General features: G+C 28.9%; 2 protein-coding genes across 3 annotated transcripts; one reads left to right on the top strand and one right to left on the bottom strand.

The window, feature by feature from the left end:
• Nucleotides 1-405: 405 nt before the first annotated feature.
• LOC105132432 (NADH dehydrogenase [ubiquinone] 1 alpha subcomplex subunit 8-B-like) lies at nucleotides 406-2681 on the bottom strand. Of its 2 annotated transcripts, none has more exons than XM_011035945.1 (3): nucleotides 2577-2681; nucleotides 2289-2492; nucleotides 406-788 (listed from the first exon to the last, which is right to left on the bottom strand). In XM_011035945.1, exons 2-3 carry the CDS (start codon nucleotides 2477-2479, stop codon nucleotides 656-658), a joined length of 324 nt encoding a protein of 107 aa, XP_011034247.1. In that variant the 5' UTR covers nucleotides 2480-2492; nucleotides 2577-2681; the 3' UTR covers nucleotides 406-655. The 2 variants fall into 2 exon arrangements, with proteins under 2 accessions (XP_011034247.1, XP_011034248.1); XM_011035946.1 differs by having other exon boundaries at nucleotides 2594-2668.
• Nucleotides 2682-10213: 7532 nt separating this feature from the next.
• Nucleotides 10214-14742, top strand: LOC105132431 (probable 1-deoxy-D-xylulose-5-phosphate synthase, chloroplastic). The gene is made up of 10 exons (XM_011035944.1): nucleotides 10214-10704; nucleotides 10953-11087; nucleotides 11204-11368; nucleotides 11514-11664; nucleotides 12171-12442; nucleotides 12535-12808; nucleotides 13021-13328; nucleotides 13464-13745; nucleotides 13831-14115; nucleotides 14214-14742. Exons 1-10 carry the CDS (start codon nucleotides 10564-10566, stop codon nucleotides 14364-14366), a joined length of 2166 nt encoding a protein of 721 aa, XP_011034246.1. The 5' UTR covers nucleotides 10214-10563; the 3' UTR covers nucleotides 14367-14742.
• Nucleotides 14743-23053: the final 8311 nt, after the last annotated feature.

The raw sequence follows: 23053 nt of genomic DNA, 5'->3' as shown, positions 1-23053 counted from the left end.
GTCTGGCCGGTGGATTAACTTTGTGAGTTTGATTTATTTTTTTTTTAACCGATTGCTGGAGTTTTTTTATATAATTTTATATTCTAAATAATACCGTTTCAATTAAAAATAAAAAAAGAGATCAACAAATTGACCCTTCATCCTCGTAAACCCCTTCACCGTATCAGACCTCGAAACAAGCCGACAGCTATACGGCAACCCTTTGCGCACACCTGGTGTACCCTTCCCTACAAGTGGAGTTTGTGGTGTGGATTAAAAAATTATGTCTTTATTGATATTTAAATGAAAAATATTTTAAAAAACAGCAACAAGCCAGCAATGCTAACAACAATATGCAGCAGGAGAGATTTGCAAAATCCTATCTCCTTCATTCACATTTTGTTATTTTCATGGACATTGCAGATCTCAGAAACCAAAATGGAAACCGTTCAATCACCTCAAAAGCAAATATAGCACTCAGAAAACATGCTCAAGGAGGCAGAAACATACTGTACTTTCTTTTGAAAGCAATCTGAGAGTAGAATCAGAGCGTAACAAAAGGGAGACAATTCACAAAAAGAAAAAGAAAAATGCACGCAACAGAAAATGTCTGCTCATCACAAAATGTTTTGTGACCTAAATTATTGTGAGCTTGATTACTAGTTCCATTTGCCAATCATTCCAATGGGCAAGCTTTCTCGAATGCTTGTTGCTCTTTGCGACACAAATCAAATTCATTTGTATAGTAATACATGCAACCAACGTAAGCATCCATCTCTTTTGTGCACTTCTGGTGAAGATCCTTCAACCTGCAGTGGCAAACATCTCAAAATTTGGTACTGAACTGTTAACAGCGAGCATGTGCTCACGGGTTGTTGTTTGATGCATCAAGTTATTGAAGGTTCTAACAGCCTTCATTCCAGAGAGTCCTCTCTAAATATTTTGTACGCAGCTCGTTAAATATTATTCTATAATAAATCATGCAACCTTACCCGTGGGATTTAAATAAGACATACAAACTATCAAAATAATAAAAACTTAATATCAAGTTTGTGGCACAACTTGTTCACAGTATCACACGCAGGAAGAAAATAACCTTCACACTATCTATCTAACAGGCAGTAATAATGGTCGATGAGACATTCAAGAATGATTATTTGTTCAATAGCAGATCTCGCCTAATTTTGTTCATGCACGCTATAAATTTAATTGTGGAAATGCCAATGCTTGTAATTTGTTTCTCTCTACATTATGATCAATCTGTCTGAATCTTTAATAGTCTTTGACGTTCAGATTGCTAAGACAACAGAATGTGAGAAATTAGCATTCAAGCTGTAAACTACAGACACAAATTAGAAGTTCAAGGATGGAAAAAAACATTCGATTGGACTCCCTCAGTCGCCGATTTCATTAAAGGATTGTTAAAGGCAATTAGAGATCTGCTGCTCAAGACCATTTAAAGCATGGACTTTATACTCTTGTTTTTTGTTTTTTTTTTTTTAATCGAAGCTTTATACTCTTATGACTAATTGCTTGGATTATGACCCAGGAACCTAATCAACATCAAAAGATTCAGGTTCTTTACTATCTACATTCTATTCAGGTTCTTTACTATCTACATTCTTAAGATGGACGGGTAATTTATAATTTCAAAGCTCTTGCCAGACACTAAACTTTCTGTTTCTCAAAGGAGGGCAGTAGCAATATCATGTATTTAGTTGCAGCCACTCAATGCACAAAAAGCTAACAATAAGCATCAATCAGCTGCTTTTTCCAAACTTGCAATGCCAAAGATAAAAACACACATTCAACATAATTCGATCTGAATTAAAAAACAATAAATGGTACAGAAACCAATCATTCAAGTCTGACGCCGAAACAATAAAAGCAACCCTAAAAACTTCATATCTAGCAAAATCAATCATCTTCACAAGGTTACATAAATTCATTCCTCAACTCGAACCACCAATTGGAACCTTCATTTCCTCAATTCCCACTAATTAACAGCTCACAAGAGTAGACATTGCTACTCGAATGCAAAAAAAACAGAAAATCAGAAAATCCAACTTTGCTCTTTAGCTCAATTCCACAACATTTCAACATCTAAAACAGACCCAATATAAAATAATCAAAGCCCAGTATTTCATCCACCTTCATATTCCACAAAAAATCCCCAAACCCCTTAATACCAGAAGTTAAATTACAATCAAACATCATTAATTAACTCAATTAATAACGAATTAGCAACCATCAGAAACAGTATCAGGAGGAAAATAATATAAGAGAAAATTGTAAAGATTTGAACTTACAATCCAAGGACACAGCGAGTGACTTGCTGGCCTTTATCGAGGCATTTCTCCGGGTTTGGATCCTTCTTCTTGCACTTGAGAAACTCCACATTTTCTGAAAAGCATCTTGTCGCTATATGCTTCGATGCAGTCGTTAGCACCGCTGATGTCGGGATCGGATTCCCAGTCGCGTCCACCGCACTCGTCGCCATCTTCAACAATAATCTACAAAAGTAACAAATTTCAATGAGCTCAAACATTTTCTCAGGAACCAAACAGAACATCAAGGAATTGACAAGAAACTTTTACATCAGTTTCCCCTTTACCACTCGGCTGCTACTGAGATAGAGGACAGAGAGAGAAAGAGAGAGTGCGAGAATGAGACGACATTGAGGAGAAGGAGCAATGCTGACAGGTTATTGCTAACGGGACCGGTAAGGCCAGTTTGGGGAATACACATCAATCACGGAGGGCACTTATGTAATTAGATTCCTGTTCCCAAAGGTTTGACGTGTCATGTCACCCTATTATTTTCTGGTGTAATTGCTTGATTCTATACTTTTTTATAACCCAATCATGTCAAGTAGCACGTTTGTTTGAAATGTTTTTTAAAAATTTTAATTTTTTTTATTTAAAATTAATATATTTTTAATGTTTTTAAATTATTTTAATATATTATATTAAAAATATTTTTTAAAAAAAATATTAAAATAAAAAATTATTTAAAAAATAACTACAACTTCTAAATAACTTTTAAAACAACACGTTAATCATGCAGCGGGGTTTAAAAAAAAAAACCAATCATACGAAAATACAAGAGTTGTGTAAAAACTAATGAAGTAATTCATGGTGAGAATGGACCATTTTATAATTCTCGAAACAAACTAAATAACTAGAGGTAATAAAATCTTTTTACAAGGGTTTATTAGTCACCAACATGTTGATAAACAGTCTTTTTACATCCCTTTATGCACAGTAAAATGAATATATTACTTTTAAAATTATTTTTCTTAAGTTGATGTTCAAGAGATATTTTTATATCTTTAAATTTTTTAAACTTTTTTTATATTTTCATTGAGTTTGCTTTTTTATTATTATCGGTTAATAAATTAGTGCTATTATAATTTTATAAATATAAATATTATTAAAAAATAATAATTGATGCATGTATATATATACAGTGATTATCCCATTATTTAGATATTTAAATGATGAGTACATTGTTATCTGATGATGAAACATCAACTTCAAAATGTCATTAAATTTTTTTTAACAAGGCATATTTATTAACAACACATGTAGTTAATGAATCTTTTGTTTAACATCAACAATCTTATTTTTTTTTCTTGTCCTAACAAATTTTCAAAGTAACATTTAATTTATTATTTTTTAAATTTAGTCTGTATTTTTTTAAATTATTATCTCGCCCTAACAAATTTTCAAAGTAACATTTAATTTATTATTTTTTTAAATAATTTATAAAATTAAATTTTTTTTAATTTAATTCTTCTTCAATTTTTTTCTATCTACTAGATTTTTTTATTTAAATTAATTTTTATAATTAATATTTTTATGATTTCATCATTTTTTATTTTTTTTGTTATTAAATTTGATTTTTATTCTTTTAATTGTTATATTTTTTTACTTTGATGATTTTTTAAAATTGATATTTTTTTTAACTCATCTTTTAATATTAAATTAATTAAGAATTAAACTTTTTGATTGAACTTGAATTTAAGATTTTATAGGTTGGAAATTTGGAGGATTAATTTAAAAGTTTCTTCCAAGTTTGCTTGATTTTTTTTTCATAAGCTCATGCTTTTTATTTTTACCTTTCAATATTTATTTAATTGTAAATTAAGCTCCATTAATTTTTTTATTTCAATAAATTTTTTTATTAATTTTGAAAATGACCTGAATTATATATTCTTTTTATAGTTGCTTTTTTTGGGTTAAATTTGGCCTATTTTAAAGATATTTTATTTTATTTTATTAATTTAATCAAATTAATTAATTAATTAATTAAATATAAATATAAAATGCTTACATCATAATATTTTTATTTAATTAAATTAAACTTAAGCAATTAGTCGAGTTAAGAGATTTGTATCCATGTACCCTCAAAAAAAATTCTCAATCGCTTTTATGCAAGACACGAGCTCCATAACCAAGAGTCTTCACTGCATTGATAGGAGTTAGGATGAATGGATGCTCTAGAGTGTGGACATTAGCTGAATTTTTGTTTTGTGATATATAAAGTCAATATTTTTTTTTATAGATTTTTATAAATAAAAAAATTAAAAATAAATTGATTTACCAAACATGTTAGATCAAAAAATTTAGGCCCGAGAGTTAGCCAATTTCACCATAAAATGGACAGTAAACATGCTAAACGCAGAGTAACTGAGCTTGGCATGATAAATTCAACTGTCTGTCGAAGAATCCATTTTGGTCTCTTTTCTTGCTTCCATCACGCTCTAAAGCTCGGAGTGTAGAAAAACCTCCTTGATCACACAGCTCTACAGCTGTGAAAGTGACCCCGGAATGAGAGTCCTTTAATCGGCGATTGTGAGAGAACGGAATAAGCTCATAAGCACAAAAATATCCGTACCATCAGCCTGCAAAATTAGCTTCAGGCAGTCCAAGAGGAGGGGTGTTCCATACTCCCTAAAGAGATTCTTGATTTGCAACCAATGCCATGCACAAACTCAGCTCTAGCTCAGCCCATTTCCTCGACTTTATGAGCTTGAGCGTGCAAGAAACAAGCTCAATGACAGTGGCATTTCCGTTGGATATCGGGTCTGTTTGGTCATCCACCGAGCTCTTCTACTTTTAAGAACTGGGCAAACATTACTTAGAATCAGAGCAGTACCCAACAGAAGTACAGAGCCATAGCCTTGGTCTCCTTGATTTGTCAAAATTGAAGCGGGGAATCTATTCTGCTCTCCGGGGCTGATCATCTTGTTATTTACAATCCAGTTTTCTGCGCATAGGCTAATACTAACTGTATTTACTAGGTCCTAATTTATTGCAATCATGGGCTTGTGTTTTTCCAAAATCCATCTTTTGCTATGTGATTGCATCTTCAATCACTTTTCTCCTTTCATCAAGATTATGTCGTGATATATGATCTTCAATACTCCACCTGCAATCATGGAATGACTGTGTTTTCTTTTAGTCTAACTGTTCAGGAAGTGTTTGAGATTACAGGAGATTTCTGCTTTTCAGTGTGTTTTACTTGAAAAAAAACTATAAATGGATGTTTTTTTTAATTATTTTTATGATTTTAATGTTTTAGAATGAAAAATAAAAAAATTATTTTTTAAAAAATAATATTTTAAAAAATCACTATATAGCATGATAACAAACACACCTATTTGATACTGCATTTCAAAAACTTTCAAAAAAGAATTTGAATTTTTTCTATTTTAAATTAATATATGTTTAATATTTTTAAATTATTTTATATGTTGATTTTAAAAATAATTTTTAAAAAATAAAAAAATATTATTGATATATTTTTTTGAATAGAAAACACTTTAAAAAACAACATTTTAAAATACATTCTAATAATTTTATATCTCTATATATTTTTAAGATATAGCTTTACTACCCAAAATATAATCTAATATATTTCAAATAAAATAATTGAAATTAGTTAATTTTAAAACATGTATTTAAATAATAGTTAATTACTATCTATCTATCTATCTATATATATATAACACAAAATGATTAGATTAATTAATTTTTGAACAATTTTTATCAAGATTATGTCGTGATATATGATCTTCAATACTCCACCTGCAATCATGGAATGACAATGTTTTCTTTTAGTCTAACTGTTCAGGAAGTGTTTAGGAGATTTCTGCTTTTCAGTGTGTTTTACTTGAAAAAAATATAAATTAATTTTTTTAATTATGTTTTATGATTTTAATGTTCTAGAATGAAAGATAAAAAAATATTTTGTTATTTTTTTTAAAATAATATTTTTTTAAATTATTTTATACCACAATAATAAACACATCTATTTGAGACTTTTGTTATTTTTTTTAAAATAATATTTTTAAAAATCATTTGAGACTGCAGTTTAAAAATATTTTAAAAAAACTGAAATTTCTTTTATTTTAAATTAATATATTTTTGATATTTTTAAACTATTTTGATATGATAATCTTAAAAATATTTTTTAAAAAAAATAAAAAATATTATTGATATATTTTTTAAGTGAAAAATATTTTAAAAAACAACTATGACTACATTTTCAAATACGTTCAATAATTTTATATCTCTATATATTTTTAAGATATAGCTCTACACTACTCTACTCAAAATATGATCTAATATATTTCAAATAAAATAATTGAAATTAGTTAATTTTAAAACATGTATTTAAATAATAGTTAATTACTATATATATAACACAAAATGATTGGATTTAATTAATTTTTGAACAGTTTTCATTGATAAAAAAGTTATTCTCATTCCCTGATTTATCATTCCTACTTCACTTTGATTTATAATGACGAACTTAACCTTTGATCAATTGTTTTTTAAAAGTTCCAATTAAGATTTAATAACATGGTTCAACGCCCATGTACCAGTATGCAATTGTCTTCTTCTTCTTTTCCCTTTTTTTTTTCGAAAACATAAATATTGTCTTTTAATTTTAATATATTTTAATAAACAATCACTAGAATGACCCCTTGGCGGGGGCTAAAGCCCTTTTATCAATAATTTCTATTTGGTTCACTCGTCATCTAGATTGTTGCCTTTTGTTCATCATCAATTGGTTTTCATGATCCTATTTGCCATTTTATAGGCGCATTGTTCGTTGTTCTTATAGACTAATTGCTCGTTGTTCTTATAGGCTAACCCTTTGTTGACCTCGTAAAGGCAAAATACATGCATATAATATTATACCCGCAAAAGAAGCATGAATTATAGAAATTGAATTATGTTTAGATCCCTTTGAATTCAATGTTTTTAATGAAATTCTATATTTAAAATGATTTTGAGTATCGAGAATCGAATCTCAAATAAAATTCAATCTTTGAAAATAACACAAAAATAAATTAAAAGTCAATCCATTTGATTTATAATTTTTTTAAAAAATAATGTTAAAACTAATTTTAGAAGATTACTTATCTATCCATCTATTTTTTTAGAGATATTTGAAGAAATAAGATGTAGGTGATGAGTGTAATATATATATAAAAAAAAAAACTAAAATTTCTAAACATGTGAATTAATTTATTTATCAATTGAATTTATATTGAATGTTATAGTTCAATTCAATTACAGTAAATAATTAATTTTAAATAACTTTTAAGTTATCTTACAGTGCCTAAAACTAATATAAAAAAAAACCTGGATGATGCAATTCTAATTTTTAAATAGAAAAAAAATAACATAGATAGATATAAAAGATAATAAAATTTATTATGAGTTAAAATCTTTAAGACTAGTAATATTATAACCATAAAAAATACTTAAAATATTTAATTTTTATTCATATATATATATATATATAGAAAAAATTGAAAACTAAACCATATAAGGGTGTTTGGCATTGAGGTTATCAAAATTTGATTTTTTTTGCTTTAAATTAATTATTTTTAGTGGTTTTGGATTATTTTGATTTGCTAATGTTAACAATATTTTTAAAAAATAAAAAATATTATTATTTTAATATATTTATGAGCAAAACAACACTATAAAAAACATTTATCACAACTTAAATATACTAAAAGATAGGTATTTGGAATAAACTAGTATATTAGCTTGTGCTCCACCGGAGATCAATATCAATTTGTTTAAAATGTAAAAAAGAAATATTAAAAGTATGGAGGATTTTTTTAATAGTGATATTAAACTTAATTAGGAGGGTTAATTTTGAAATCTCTCAACTTAATTATTTGTCTATTTTAAGTTTTTAATTCAACTATTTGAGAGTTAACTCGACTTAAATTGATCAATTTTATATGTCCAAATATAACTTTGATAACCAATAAAAACATGATTTAACTTTTAAGAAAACTTCAAGATGATAATTTTTTTTTTTAAATATTGAGACGATGACATATTGGATCAACCCCTCCTTTTTTTAAAAAAATATTGAGACGATAACATATTGGATCGACCCCCCCTGGCGACCTGATTCATGGACTTTATTGAATTTAATAATTTTTTTATATTTTTTATTTAATTATATGATAAAAACAAATATTCATAAAATTGAATATTAATATAAAAACAAACCTTTATTTGAGACAATTATCCCTAAAAAACAAACAAAAATCAATAATGTAGTCCATTCCCTAACCAATCTAATACTAAATGATGGAATTGAAAAGGAATAAATTAAAAACAATTAAAAGACCAAGAATTAAAAAAAAATATTATATCGATTGATAAACTTGTTAAACCTATGAATCGAATAAGTCGAGCTAATACACCAAACCTGTGAACTGTATTATAAATTTTACTAGGATTATAATTTTTTTAATCTTTTTTTCATTTAACTATACGATAACAAAAATAAATGATTGTAAAATCAAATATCAATCTAATACCAAGATGTTTTTTTGGATCATGATAACCTTACAAAAGATAAAAAAAAAAAAAACCAATTATGAAACTAAATTCTCAATTAATCTAATATCTAAAGAAAAAAACTAATTTAAAAAGTTAAACTTACCAGACCCATAAACTAAGTCAACTAGATAAACTTGTCAATAGGTTCATGGATTTCATAAAGTTCAATAACATAACTTTTTTTTGAAACTATTTTTTTTACTATATAAGAAAAAAATAGACGATAAAAAAGTCAAGTTCAACTAAAAAAACACTCCACCAAACTTGTAAATCAGGGCAACCTGGGTTATCCCAATAAACCCACAAACCATGTTAATTTTATAGAAAAATAAAATAAAACAATAAAAATAAATTCAAATTCTCAACTATTTTACTATTAAAAATATAAAATCAACAAAAATAAATTTGAAAAAAATCATGACAAAAATTCAAAAAACATAAAGAAAAAAAAAGAGGAAAACACTTTGAGTTATTATTGTCATTCACAATGCAACATGTGTGGATGAAGAATGGTTTCCTCACATCTTTAAATTTTGTTCTTTTATAAAGTTTAATAATATGTTTTTTCTCTAAAACCAATTTTTTTAACTATATGAAAATAATATACTATAAAAAAATTAAATTTAATTAAAAAAAAGACACCCCACCAAACTCGTAAACTAGGGCAACCTGGAATACCTTAGTAAACCCATAAATCACACTAATATCATATAAAAAAAATAAATTACAAAGCTAAATTCTAAACTATTTTAATTTTAAAAGATGAAATCAATAAAAATAGATTTGAAAAAAAATCATAAAAAAGCAAAAAAAGAAGAAAAGAAAAGAAAAGAAAACATTGTGTATTATTATTATATTTCACAGTGTAATGACTGTTGGGTAAACAATGGTTTTCTCTATATTTTTTAATTTTTGCTACTTCATAAAGTTTAATAACATGATTTTTATTTAAAACTATTTTTTCAACAACATTAAAAGAAAATAGACTATAAAAAAATCAAATTCAATTAAAAAACATACAAAATCCATAAATTAAAACAAATTGAATTATTTTGATAAAATCATAAACCACACTAATCTTATAAAGAAATAAAATAAAATAAAAAAATTATACAACTAAATTCTCAGTTAATTTAATATATATATATATATATATATATAAAAAAAACAATAAAAAAAACAATATAACAAATCACGGTTTTTTACAAGAAAATCTACAGTTTTCCACTGTTTAGCTTTTGTTATTATAATATTATTGCAGTGTGGAAGAAATATTAAGATTTCGATGCATTTTGAAAGAATCAATGTCCTCTACTTTTTTTATTCTTTTCCATCAATATCCATGCATTCTATCCTTTCGTGATTTCCAATTATGTGGCTCCATGGAGAAGGCTCGACACAGACACTGTAATGCTGCTAGTAACTGGTAAAGACTATATATACATCACCCAAAATTACCAAGTCTTCACTTGCAGACCTCTCTGTCTCTCTCTCTGTCTCTCTCTCTCTTCCAACTGCCGTTATTATCAGACAGCCACACACCCTCCTCCCTCCATTATTTAACTAATTCGCCACTACCGCCGACCATTCATTAGTGGGGAATTTCTCTCGGTGTCAAGTTCTTCTTCTTATTCTACACTGTTTCTGTTTCCTGGTTCTCTGTGTTTAAGCACTCTTCTTTGTTTTTCTCGCATCTCCTATGGCTCTCTCTGCATTTTCTTTGCCTGCTCATGTCAATAGTGTCACAAGTTTAGACCACCTTCAAAATTATAGTTTTTCATCTTCTCATTTCTTATGGAGAACAGATCTGCTGTGCCAATCTTTTAAAAAGATCAATCAGGTTTGACTTACTCTTTACATATATGGAATAATATCGATGATAAAAGATGACCAGCTAGCTCTTGTTCATCGTGTCAAAATTCAATTCTTTTCATTGGACTTTATTTATGTTTTTTGCAAAGCTTCAATCTTAACATTGAGAAAGAGCCCACCAAGTTTCTCTGTAATTTTAGTTCTTTCCAATTCTCAGTTTAGTGTACATAGGAGAAGAAGACTATTGAAAGAAAAGGGTGTTTTTGTGCTGTCTAGGTACATGTCAAGAAAAGGCCAAATGGGGTTTGTGCATCACTATCAGAGAGCGGAGAGTTTCCTTCACAGAGGCCACCAACACCTCTCTTGGACACCGTAAACTATCCAATTCATATGAAAAATCTATCTATCAAGGTCAATAACTAAAACAACATGTCTTCTTTTGTATTCATGGAAAAAGTGAAGAACTTTACCATCATAGAGTATTTGTACATTCACTTTACTTACTGGTGATCATCATATCAATATAGGAGCTAAAACAACTAGCAGAGGAGCTGCGGTCCGATGTTATCTTCAATGTTTCGAAAACTGGGGGTCATTTAGGCTCTAGCCTTGGTGTTGTGGAGCTCACCGTGGCTCTTCACTATGTTTTCAATAGCCCTCAAGACAAGATACTGTGGGATGTTGGCCATCAGGTTTTGTTTTTTGCTCCAATTCTTGTTTAGTTTAATTAGTTTATTCTTTCTTGTTGCAGCTGATTAAAACAGAGATTTGTCTAAGATAGCACGCCTTTTTTGTGATGATTGATCTAAATATAACTGTACCGCTACTGGTTTGCAGGCTTACCCTCACAAGATCCTGACTGGGAGAAGAGACAAGATGCATACAATAAGACAGACCAATGGATTGGCTGGTTTTACAAAGCGATCGGAGAGTGAATACGATTGTTTTGGCACTGGTCACAGCTCTACCACCATTTCTGCTGGCTTGGGTGCTGATCTGTCTCCCTTCTAAAAATTATTACAATTACATTAGACTATTATTATCCATGTTCGTTGTTTTTTTCCGGTTCCTTGTCAAACCTTTTGTTGCAGTTCTAGTGTTTCCTAAGTGCTCTCAGCTGAGTGTTATTCCCAAAGTAGCGAATGCTAGATGTCTAACGTTCTTCTTAAGATTGATTTATCTGGCAGACCGCCGCAATTATCTATAAAGAAAAAAAAATATTGACCACCGCAATCCTGCAGCATGGATTCCCATTTATATATTTATCTCTTCAATTTGTCGGATTCTACAGACTTATTTATTCATTTTCTAACACGCTAGTGTTTTGTGAATATGGAATCATCACACCTAGCATCATTTAATCACATAATGTTTTGATTGGATCTCAGTTCAAACTATTTTAACTGTTATTGGCGAACTTTACTTCGAAACAAATTGAACGAGTGGGGCCTGCCTTCACATGATATATGAACTTTGGGTGGTTTTGGTGGACAGGAATGGCTGTGGGGAGAGATTTAAAAGGAGGAACGAACAAGGTAGTCGCTGTTATAGGTGATGGAGCCATGACAGCAGGACAAGCTTATGAAGCTATGAACAATGCAGGGTACCTAGACTCTGATATGATTGTTATTCTTAATGACAACAAACAAGTTTCTTTACCAACTGCCAACTTAGATGGGCCGATACCACCTGTAGGAGCCTTGAGCAGTGCTCTCAGTAGGCTGCAATCAAACAGGCCTCTCAGAGAACTAAGAGAAGTTGCCAAGGTAAATACGCATGGGAGATAGGGGCGGTGGGTATGCATTGATTAACTTGTTGGAACTGAAAAATGGTTTTGTTGCTACTGAAACTATTGCAGGGAGTTACAAAACAAATTGGTGGACCAATGCATGAATTGGCAGCAAAGGTTGACGAATATGCTCGTGGAATGATCAGTGGTTCTGGATCAACCCTCTTTGAAGAGCTTGGTCTCTATTATATTGGTCCGGTGGACGGGCACAATATTGATGATCTTATTGCCATTCTCAAAGAGGTGAAGAGTACCAAAACAACAGGTCCTGTCCTAATCCATGTTGTCACTGAGAAAGGTCGGGGGTATCCATATGCTGAGAGAGCTGCGGACAAGTACCACGGTAAATAGAAGGGACAAGGTCTACAAGGAAAACAGTGCTGCTAAAAAAGCTCAAGTAGCTACTTTGCAGTTCTCTTTGTAGAACAAGAGGAAAAACTAATACTTTCAATTCAACTTCTAACCCTGTGAAAAATTCATTCACGTGACACTGCATTGTGCATCTAAAAGCTTATCATCAGAATAGAGTAACTGCACTTTTTTTTCAATTTTCAGGAGTGAACAAGTTTGATCCCGCAACTGGAAAGCAGTTCAAGGCAAGTGCTAGCACACAGTCTTACACAACATATTTTGCAGAGGCTTTGATTGCAGAAGCTGAGGCGGACAAAGATGTTGTTGCAATTCATGCTGCAATGGGAGGGGGGACAGGCTTAAATCTCTTCCATCGCCGTTTTCCGACAAGATGTTTTGATGTGGGGATCGCAGAACAGCATGCTGTTACTTTCGCTGCGGGACTTGCCTGTGAAGGTCATAAACCTTTTTGCGCAATCTACTCGTCTTTCTTGCAGAGGGCTTATGACCAGGCAAGTCAAATAGCTTCTTCCTTCTTATCCAGTAATATGACAATACACAGAAATAGCTGGTTGGCATTATATTGTTACCAGACACTGGCTCAAGCCCCCATGTGGATACTAATGTAAAAATGGTGTACACCACAGGTGGTACATGATGTGGATTTGCAGAAACTTCCAGTAAGATTCGCAATGGACAGAGCTGGCCTGGTTGGAGCAGATGGTCCCACACATTGTGGAGCTTTTGATGTCACTTTCATGGCATGCCTCCCCAACATGGTGGTTATGGCTCCTTCCGATGAGGCAGAGCTTTTCCACATGGTTGCTACTGCTGCTGCTATAGATGATCGTCCTAGCTGTTTCCGGTACCCGAGAGGTAATGGTGTTGGTGTTCGGTTGCCACCAGGAAACAAGGGCATTCCTCTTGAGGTAGGTGTAGCTGATAATCTATCTGCATCTGTTCCCATGGAGGAAAATTGCAGATGAATCGATATTCGTCAAACTTACCTTGCAGGTTGGAAAAGGCAGGATATTGATTGAAGGGGAGAGGGTGGCACTCTTAGGCTATGGTACTGCAGTCCAGAGCTGTTTAGCTGCTGCCTCTTTAGTGGAACGCCACGGTATTCATCTGACTGTTGCAGATGCCAGGTTCTGCAAGCCATTGGACAATGCCCTTATTCGTAGCCTCGCAAAATCACACGAGGTTTTGATTACAGTGGAAGAAGGATCAATTGGGGGCTTCGGGTCTCATGTTGCTCACTTTCTGGCCCTGGATGGTCTTCTTGATGGCCAACTAAAGGTACTCATCTCTGTAATTTTTCCAAATAAATTTTGCCATTGGTTCTTGTCGTGACTGGAATTGGAATACTCCCTCATAACTTTGAAAACCATTCGCAGTGGCGACCGATTGTTCTTCCTGATAGGTACATTGACCATGGATCGCCAGCTGATCAGCTGGTTGAAGCTGGGCTCACACCATCTCACATTGCGGCAACAGTATTCAATATACTTGGACAAAGAAGAGACGCCCTGGAGATTATGTCAGCATAAAGAAGGAAACACCAATTTTGCATTCTGACAACAACGGGCAAATAGAAGGACTGTAAGATTTACGTGTAACCTTCAAATCACTGTATACAACGCAGCGTCAGTTGTAGGCCAACAACAGCATGTATAAACAGCACCATCTTTGCTTACGAGTCATAAACATTCCAGCCTGAGCTATTTCGGATGCTTTGTAAGGTCATGAATGCAAAGCCGTTGAAGCTTTTGGCACTGATAAGATTGAAATCTGATAGCTCCTACGGCATGTTTGGCATGGAGCCATAGAATGTAATAAAATGTGTGATGTAATGATTTGGTGTGGTGTAAAAGTAACAAAATATGTTATGAAATGAAAAGTGGAATGGCTCATTATAAATCTTCATTTTGGTCCCCGTAATGTTTTGAGAAATATATTTTAGTGCTTATTGTGGTCCAGCACAGTGCTATGATGCTATTGGAAGTTTTGGCTTCACTTTGTAAATGTGCACAAACTCCTAAGATAATATTTTCATGGCCATCACAGACTATAGTGTAAAAATATTATTCTTGGAGACATATGGTGGAATGCCCATGGCGAGTGGCGAGTGGCTAGTGGCTAGGGGCTAGGGCTTCAAGGGAACCATCTAGGCGCTTGTCTGTCAATTTTATTATCCAAAACAAATGATGGTGGGGCGGTGCCTCAATTGATCCTCGCAACATTGGGTGGGCAATTGCCTAAGTGACAATGGCATTAAATAACCAATAAAAGTAAGATATGAAAGATGTTCGAGTTTTTTAAGGTTGTTGGAGATTTAAATAATTATTGATTTTAAAATTTATAAAATTATTTAAAATATTAAAAAATAAAGAATTTTTTATGCTTTAATTATATAGGTTAGTATAACTAGCCTAATTAACAAAAAAAAAACTCAAAAAAATTATGAAAATAAAGAAAAATAATATAAAAATTTACAAATAAGTATAAAAACAATCTCAATTAGTTATAATGAGTTTATATTATAAAAAACTTACTCATATTACAATCATTAAACTAGTTTGCCTTTCTTTTTATACTTGGATTTGTGTCATCAGAAATTATTATTTGAAAGCTTATAATAGGGATTCCGTAATTGGATTTAGAAATTGTTGTTTGATATTGTGTTAATTATTATTTTTTAAAGTAATTTTTATTTAAAATTATATTAAGATAATATATATTTTTTATTTTTAAATTTTTTTTAATAGTAATAAGTCAAAATAATATGAAAATATAAAAAAATAAATTAAAATTTTCTTTATTCGCAAGATGGGTTCATGCATTTTCGAAGAAGAAGTCACGGGAAAGAATAAATAAATGTCATCTGTGGAAAAAGCCAACTATAATCAAAGTCATTACAAGCCTTCGCTTTGCCTTCCACGTTGACAGCGCAAAGCACTAAGAGACGCGGACACGCGTCCAGGGGTGTGTTTACAACTGCGTTTTAAAAATATTTTTAAAATATTTATTTTATTTTATTTTAAATTAAATATATTTTTAAATTTTTTTAATTATTTGAATATATTAATCTCAAAAATAATTTAAAAATAAAAAAATATTAACATATTTTTTCAAATAAAATAACTAAAATTATAATTTCAAATACACTTTAAAGTTTTAAAACTCTAAGGTAACATAAATTAGCTTAATGAAGGAGATAAAAAATAAATTTATAGAAAATAAATTTATAAAAATAATGAAACTCCTAAGGTACTGCTGTATGCAATTATGTTTCTATGAATTAGTGTTACAAGGAGTCACACATCAATCAATCATTTGTTTGACTGCACGAATTAATCCAAAAGCTGATCTTAGAAAATCTTTAAATTATCATTATAATTTTTTTTTTTATGAGGATAAGATTTATTTATTATTTTTTCTATTTTGAACTGACGAAATATTGCGGTGCGCGTACGTCCGCGTCTATTAGTGCTTTGCGCTGTCAACGTGGAAGGCAAAGCGAAGGCATGTGTTGACTTTAATTAAAGTTGCCTTTTTCCACAGTTGACATTTATTTATTCTTTCTCGTGACCTCTTCTTCGAAAATGCATGAACCCATCTTGCGAATAAAGAAAATTTTAATTTAATTTTTTATATTTTCATATTATTTTAACTAATAAATTTTAAAAAATAAAAAAATATTTTATTCCTACATCATCGAGTATATATTTGGATTCTCATCACTAAAAACCCTTTACAAATCTTTATGTCTAGAGCAATTATAGAAAATTAGAGAATATTAATGGTTATTAATTGATTATGGAATTGCCTCTAAGACTATATTTTCTCCAGTGATTTTTTATCCATGTTCTTCCCTTTTGTTGGCTACAATCTCTACCTTCTTCCTCGTTTTTTTTTTCAGTTTTTTTAAAAGGTTTTATAAATCAATTCTACTTGTTATCACCATCTTTGTGTTTGTTTATATCCATTGTGAATGTCTTTACTCCTAGAATACAATTAATAAAGGCATAAAATAATTGCTTCAGGTAACATATCACCTTTTATTTTTGCCAAACATCATCGAAGCTTACCTTTGAACTTCGAAATGATCTTGGTCATGGTTCTTTCGAGTGCATTGCAATGCATGGAGCCTCTGCATTCTACAATAACCATTTGTTAAATTAAAAATAAAATAAAAAACTACTCAAGTCAATCCAGATTATGAAATTGGTATAGTCTTAGAGAAAACAAATAAAAAAATTTATAAAATTCAATTTTCAACAAACGTTATATTAAAGGATAAAAAATAATTCATATCAACTTGAGCTAACTTGTTAAACTTGTAATTTGGATTATAAGACTATACTTGTTAAACTTGTAATTTGGATTATAAGATTATAATAACTTTATAAAAAGCAAATAAAAAAAATTACAAAGATGCATTTCCAACAAATATAATGTTGAATGTTAAAATACAAAAAAAACTTACAAAACTGAGATAACTCCACAGAAAATAAATAAATAAATTACAAAATTTAATTATCAAACAACTTAATATTCATTGATAATTTTTTTTAAAAAAAAAACACTAAGATTGAGTTGTTGGAGGGTGTAATTGATTAAAAAATATATATTTAATTAAAAATTTCAAAAAAAACATAGTCAACCAAGATCAAATTATTAAATTTGTGATTTGGATTATAAGATTAAAATAATTTTATAGAAATTAAATTAAAAAAATATAATATTTAATTTTCAATTGATCTAATATGAAAAAATTAAATAGAAAACTAATTAGATAAAACTGATTAAGGACATGTTTGTAACTGCATTTCAAAAATGTTTTTGAATTAATATATTTTTGATATTTTCAAATCATTTTGATGTACTAATTTAAAAAATAATTTTTAAAAAATAAAAAAATATTATTAATATATTTTTATAAATAAAAAATATTTTTAAAAATAACTACAACCATCATCCTTCAAAACACATTCTAAAACTCTAATATAACATGAATTAAGTTAATGAACAAGTAAGTAAGGAGATAAAAAATAATTTTTAAAAAAATTATGAAAATTTTAAGGTACAACTGTCTGCAATTAAGGTTTATATGAATTAATGTTATAAGAAATCACACATCAATCAATTATTTGCTGACTGCATGAAAAAATCCAAAATCTGATCTTAGAAAGCCTTTAAATTACTCGTATAATGTTTTTTATGAGGATAAGATTTATTTATTTTTTTCTATTTTGAACCAACAAAATATTGTGGTGCATAAATTTTGCTATGTAACTTGATTGGACAGAAGGGTTCATTGAATTTAACAGTTTTATCTAATTAGTTTTTTAATTTAATTTTTTCATATTATATCAATTAAAAACTAAATAATATATTTTTTAATTTGATTTTTATAAAATTATCTCGATCTTATAATTCAGGTCATAAGTTTGACAATTTAATCTTGGTTGTGAATTTTTCAATTATATATATATATATATTTAATCAATTACAACTACCAACAACTCAATTTTATTATTTTTTTTAAAAAATTATCAATTAATATGAAGTTGTTTGATAATGAAGTTATTTTCAAAGGAGTTATCTTGATCTCGCGAGTTTTTTTTTTTTAACATTCAATGTTATATTTGTTGGAAATGCTTCTTTGTAATTTCTTTTATTTATTTTTTATGAAGTTATTATAGTCTCATAACCTAAGTTACAAGTTTAACAAGTTAGCCCGAGTTGACATGAATTATTTTTTATTATTTTTTAATTGATTTTTTGATCCTTAAATATAAGGTTGGTTGAAAATTGAATTTTATAATTTTTTATTTGTTTTCTTTGAGGTTATACCAATTTCATGATCCGAATTGCATGTTTGGCAGATTGATCTAGATTGACTCTAATAATTTTTTATTCTATTTTTCATTTAATGCTTTTTTTTTCAATTTTATCCTTCAATTTTGGGTCTTTCAGAATCAAATTTCATAATTTATTTTGATTTGTTTTCTATATAGTTATCATGATGTCATGATCAAAGTTATAAATTTAAGAGGTTAAACCAGATCGATCTAATACATATGTTATCATATCAATAATTAAAAAAGATATTTTTCAATATACATCATATTTTGAGGTTATAAATAATTGTTTTATTAGAAAACATGTTAACAATATTTAAATTTTTTTATGTTATAAAAAAATTAATTTGAATCGTAATGTAGTGCGTGTTAGTGATCCAATGACTTTCTAGATTAAACAATTCTCTTCATTAAAAACCATAGAAAAAACCATTATTTTCACAACAATCATAGAAGATTGGAGGGCATTGGTCATTAATTGCATGGTTATTAGACTAGTTAGGGTTGTTGATTTGTTGGTTCAATTTAAAATAATATTATTTTATACTTTAAAATAAAAAAACAAATATTCTTCAAATTTATCCAACTAGGTCTCACGTAGATTTGATTAGAGTAGAATAGTTTGATCAGATCAATTTTTAAATTCATTCAAAATAAAACCTAATTTAAGTTAGGCTGCAAATCAATCTACTAAGCCATAATCGATTTAATAACACTATGATTAATTGGCTGTGGAATTGCCCCTGAGGCTTCATTCTCTTCATTGTTTTTGCTTTCTCCTCGACCAATTCTAAAGGTCTCAAGTTAAAAATCTACAACATCCAATTTTCCATCTTGGTAGGAAGCTGCATTTTTTCTTTATTAGTTCAAGGGTCTCAAGCTCTCAACATTTTCTGGATTTATATGACGTCGTCTCTTACATGCAGATAGAATGGTAATAGATTAAATATTGACTCATATATTTTTTTGCTTACCTTTCTCTAAAAGTTATCAGTAACTTTATACAATATCAAGCTATAGTGAATTAATTATGTATAGCATGAAAGGAAATTATGAGTCTCTAAATAGTTATTTGAAGAATAATAGTTAGAAAAGTATTCCAAATTTAGAAAAAAAAAAGTTTCAATGGTCAAAATTAACTAAGAATAGGGTTTTACTACTAATGACACAACTAAATTAATTTAGTGTAACAACATTAACTTCAGACATGGAACTAAAAAGAGTCTGAACTATTAATTCTTATTGTTCCCATAAAAAACTAAAAAATTAAATTCCGAATTTTTTTATCCTATTCAACAATTTGATGAGAAATTAACACGCATAAAAATTAAATAATGGTGAAAAAATTGTAAATGTTGATTATATACAGGCTTGTAGTGCCTCCAAATAGGTGTTGTGTATTTCTACAGAAAATGAGTGATTCAAAAACTATACTCTCCATAATTATTCTTACATGATCGAGCATGCATTTGGATTCTCATCACTAAAAACCATTTACAAATCTTTATATTCACAGCAATCATAGAAGATTGAAGGGCATTAATGGCCATTAATTGGTTGTGGAATTGCCTCTAAGGCTACATTTTCTCCTGTATCTTTTGATCCCTCTTCTTCCCTTTTATTGGATATAATTTCTACCTTCTTCCTTGTCTTCTTTTTTAGTTTCTTTAAGAGATTTTATGGATCGATTCTGCCTATTACTACCACATTTGTGTTTGTTCATATCCGTTGTGAATGTCTCTACTCCTAGAATTCAATTAACGAAGGCATAAAATGATTGCTTCACGTAACATATCACCTTTTATCTCTGTGAAAGATCAACTAAGCTTACCTTTGAACTTCGAAATGATCTTGGCCACGGTTCTTTCAAGTGCATTTCAATGCATGGAGGCTTTACATTCTACAATAACCACCTGTTAAATTAAAAAAAGTGGAATTTTAATGAAGTTGAATTAAATGTTACTTTTAATTCTTTCCTTTTCTTCTTATTTGTCATATTGCTTTAGAGCTGTAAAAAGAAAGAACAAAGGTTTTTTTTTGAAAAAAAATGGAAGGTTGGTCAAAAAGGTATTGAGTAATCATAAAAAAAAGATTATTTTTGGTGGATAATGTTAGGAGAAAAATAAAATGAACATGAATGGGAGGCTTTTACATCTTTTTATTTTAAAAAACAATAAAATTTCAAAACTATCCTTAGAATCCAAAACAAATTAGGTTAGTTTCAAGAATATCTTGGTATTCTTCTTATGGTTTTGTTGTTATTTTTAAGTCTAATTAGGGGTTATTTCATAATTTTATATGATTAAATATTTATATAAAAAAGTTGTTGATGTGAGTAATGTACACGTCAGCGCGTGATGACCTCTGTGCCATTCACTGCTTGTTATAGAAAACCTGCTTTCATGGTAGTGTTGGGGGCGGCGAGTCATTTTTTTTATGGCGGTGTTATGCATGTTAACATAAAAGATCTAGTTGGGCTGCAATGAAGTCACACACACACACACACACTCCCTAAAAATTCATACCTGACTTTCAAAAAACAATTATGTTCTTTAGTTTGTGATTTGATCGATTTTGGCCCTCTTTCTTTTCATCATAGTTTATTTGGCTTTTGATTTTTTTCTTCAATTTTATCCTTAAATATTTTATTCAATTTAATTTTTTAATCTGATTTGGTCCCTCTATTTTTGATTTTTTTTTTTGTGTTTTATACTTTTCTTGATTATTATTTTTTTTACAATTTCATCCCTTTCAATTTTATTTCATTTGTTTTCTTAATTTATTTTTTGTCCTCATTCTTTTGATTGTTATGTTCTTATCCTTTTCATTTATCTTTTTTTTCTTAATTTTATTCCTAAACATTTAATTTCATTTGATTTTATATACAGTTTTGATCATCATTCTTTCAATTATTTTTTATCCTTTTCTTAGTTTTTTTTTGTTTATCAATTTAGCCCATGATTATTTTCTTTCATTTTGTTTTTATACCATATTTGGTTTTCATTGTTTGAGTTTTTAATTGTTTTACAGTTGGATATTTTACTTTGTTATTTTTACATGGTTGCTTTCCAATAGGACAATCCTTTATTGAAAATTGTTTTTTTTTCAAATTCATAATTTGATATTTTATTATAAAGCTCTTAACTTTATTGTTTGTTCTACTTTTATTTTTGTTGTATTATCACGATTTCATATCTTGGGTAAAAGGTTAATTAAGTTAACCATAATTGACTTAAATTTGTTTTTTCAATTTTCTTTCACTATTTTTTTAACAATTTTATTATATGATGTTAAATTATTAGCTTTTGAACTATATTATTTTTTTCTCTTTTCTTTCAGTTAGGTTATCCCTAATGCGAATTAGTCAAGTTAACCTGGGTTAACTTGCATTTTCTTATTCAGTTTTTTAATTTAACTTTGGTCTTTTTTATTAGATACTTCTTTTGAAAGTCTATTTTTTTTAATCTCGATCTCATGTGGTGAGTGATGGGTTAGTTGAGTAAACTCGAGTGTACTTAGGTTTTTTTTTAAATTTTTTAATGATTTATTTTTTAATTTCATCTTTTTGCATTAAATTATTTGACATTTAGCTTTGTTATTTTTTTGCATATCTTTTTTTTTTAGAGCGAGTAAACCGAGTTAATTTGCATTTTCTTTCTCAATACTTTTTTATTTAACTTTGGTTTTTTTTTTGTTAGGTCCTTCTTTTATAAGTCTTTTTTTTTTATCTCAATCTCATGTTATGAGTGTCAGGTTAATCGAGTTAATTTGGGTTGACTTGATTTTTTTCTTGATTTTTTATGAGCTTTTTTTTATTTTTTTTATTTTTCTTTGAATTATTTGCACTTGAGCTTTATCATTTTGTCATTTTTTTCTGTTTGGTTATTCTAAAAGTGAGTTAGTAAAGTTAACTTAGGTTAACTTATTTTTTTGTTTATTTTTTTTGTCTAGTTGACCATGTCATTTAAGGTCAATTTTCAAATGATTCCTTCTTCTACTTTGTTTTTTTTGCTAAAAAATACATCAACAAATGTGAATACTTTTTATGTTAAAAAAGTTACTCTGACTCCTCGCGTAGCATGGACAATAATCTAGTAGTGGTGTTTGAACGCTTTAGTAGTGTTTAAAATTGTAGTTCCTTCTTTATTCTTGTATCTTGTTTTCACAAAACAAAAACATGCACATAAATTAACATATGAAATTAAAATCAACTTACAATACTTATTCACAATAAATAAACTTGAAGAAATACATTAAAATAAGGGTCAGTCCTCTAGTATTAAAACAATTTATTTCCTGTTTTCTAATGTTAATAATGTGATTGCAATAGTATTTTTTAAGCTTACTTAATCTTTTAGTCTTGACAACAC

This window comes from Populus euphratica, unplaced genomic scaffold (assembly GCF_000495115.2).
Source record: "Populus euphratica unplaced genomic scaffold, PopEup_1.0 scaffold85.1, whole genome shotgun sequence".
Classification (NCBI taxonomy): domain Eukaryota; kingdom Viridiplantae; phylum Streptophyta; class Magnoliopsida; order Malpighiales; family Salicaceae; genus Populus; species Populus euphratica.
This window is presented reverse-complemented; position numbering and strand designations above follow the sequence as displayed.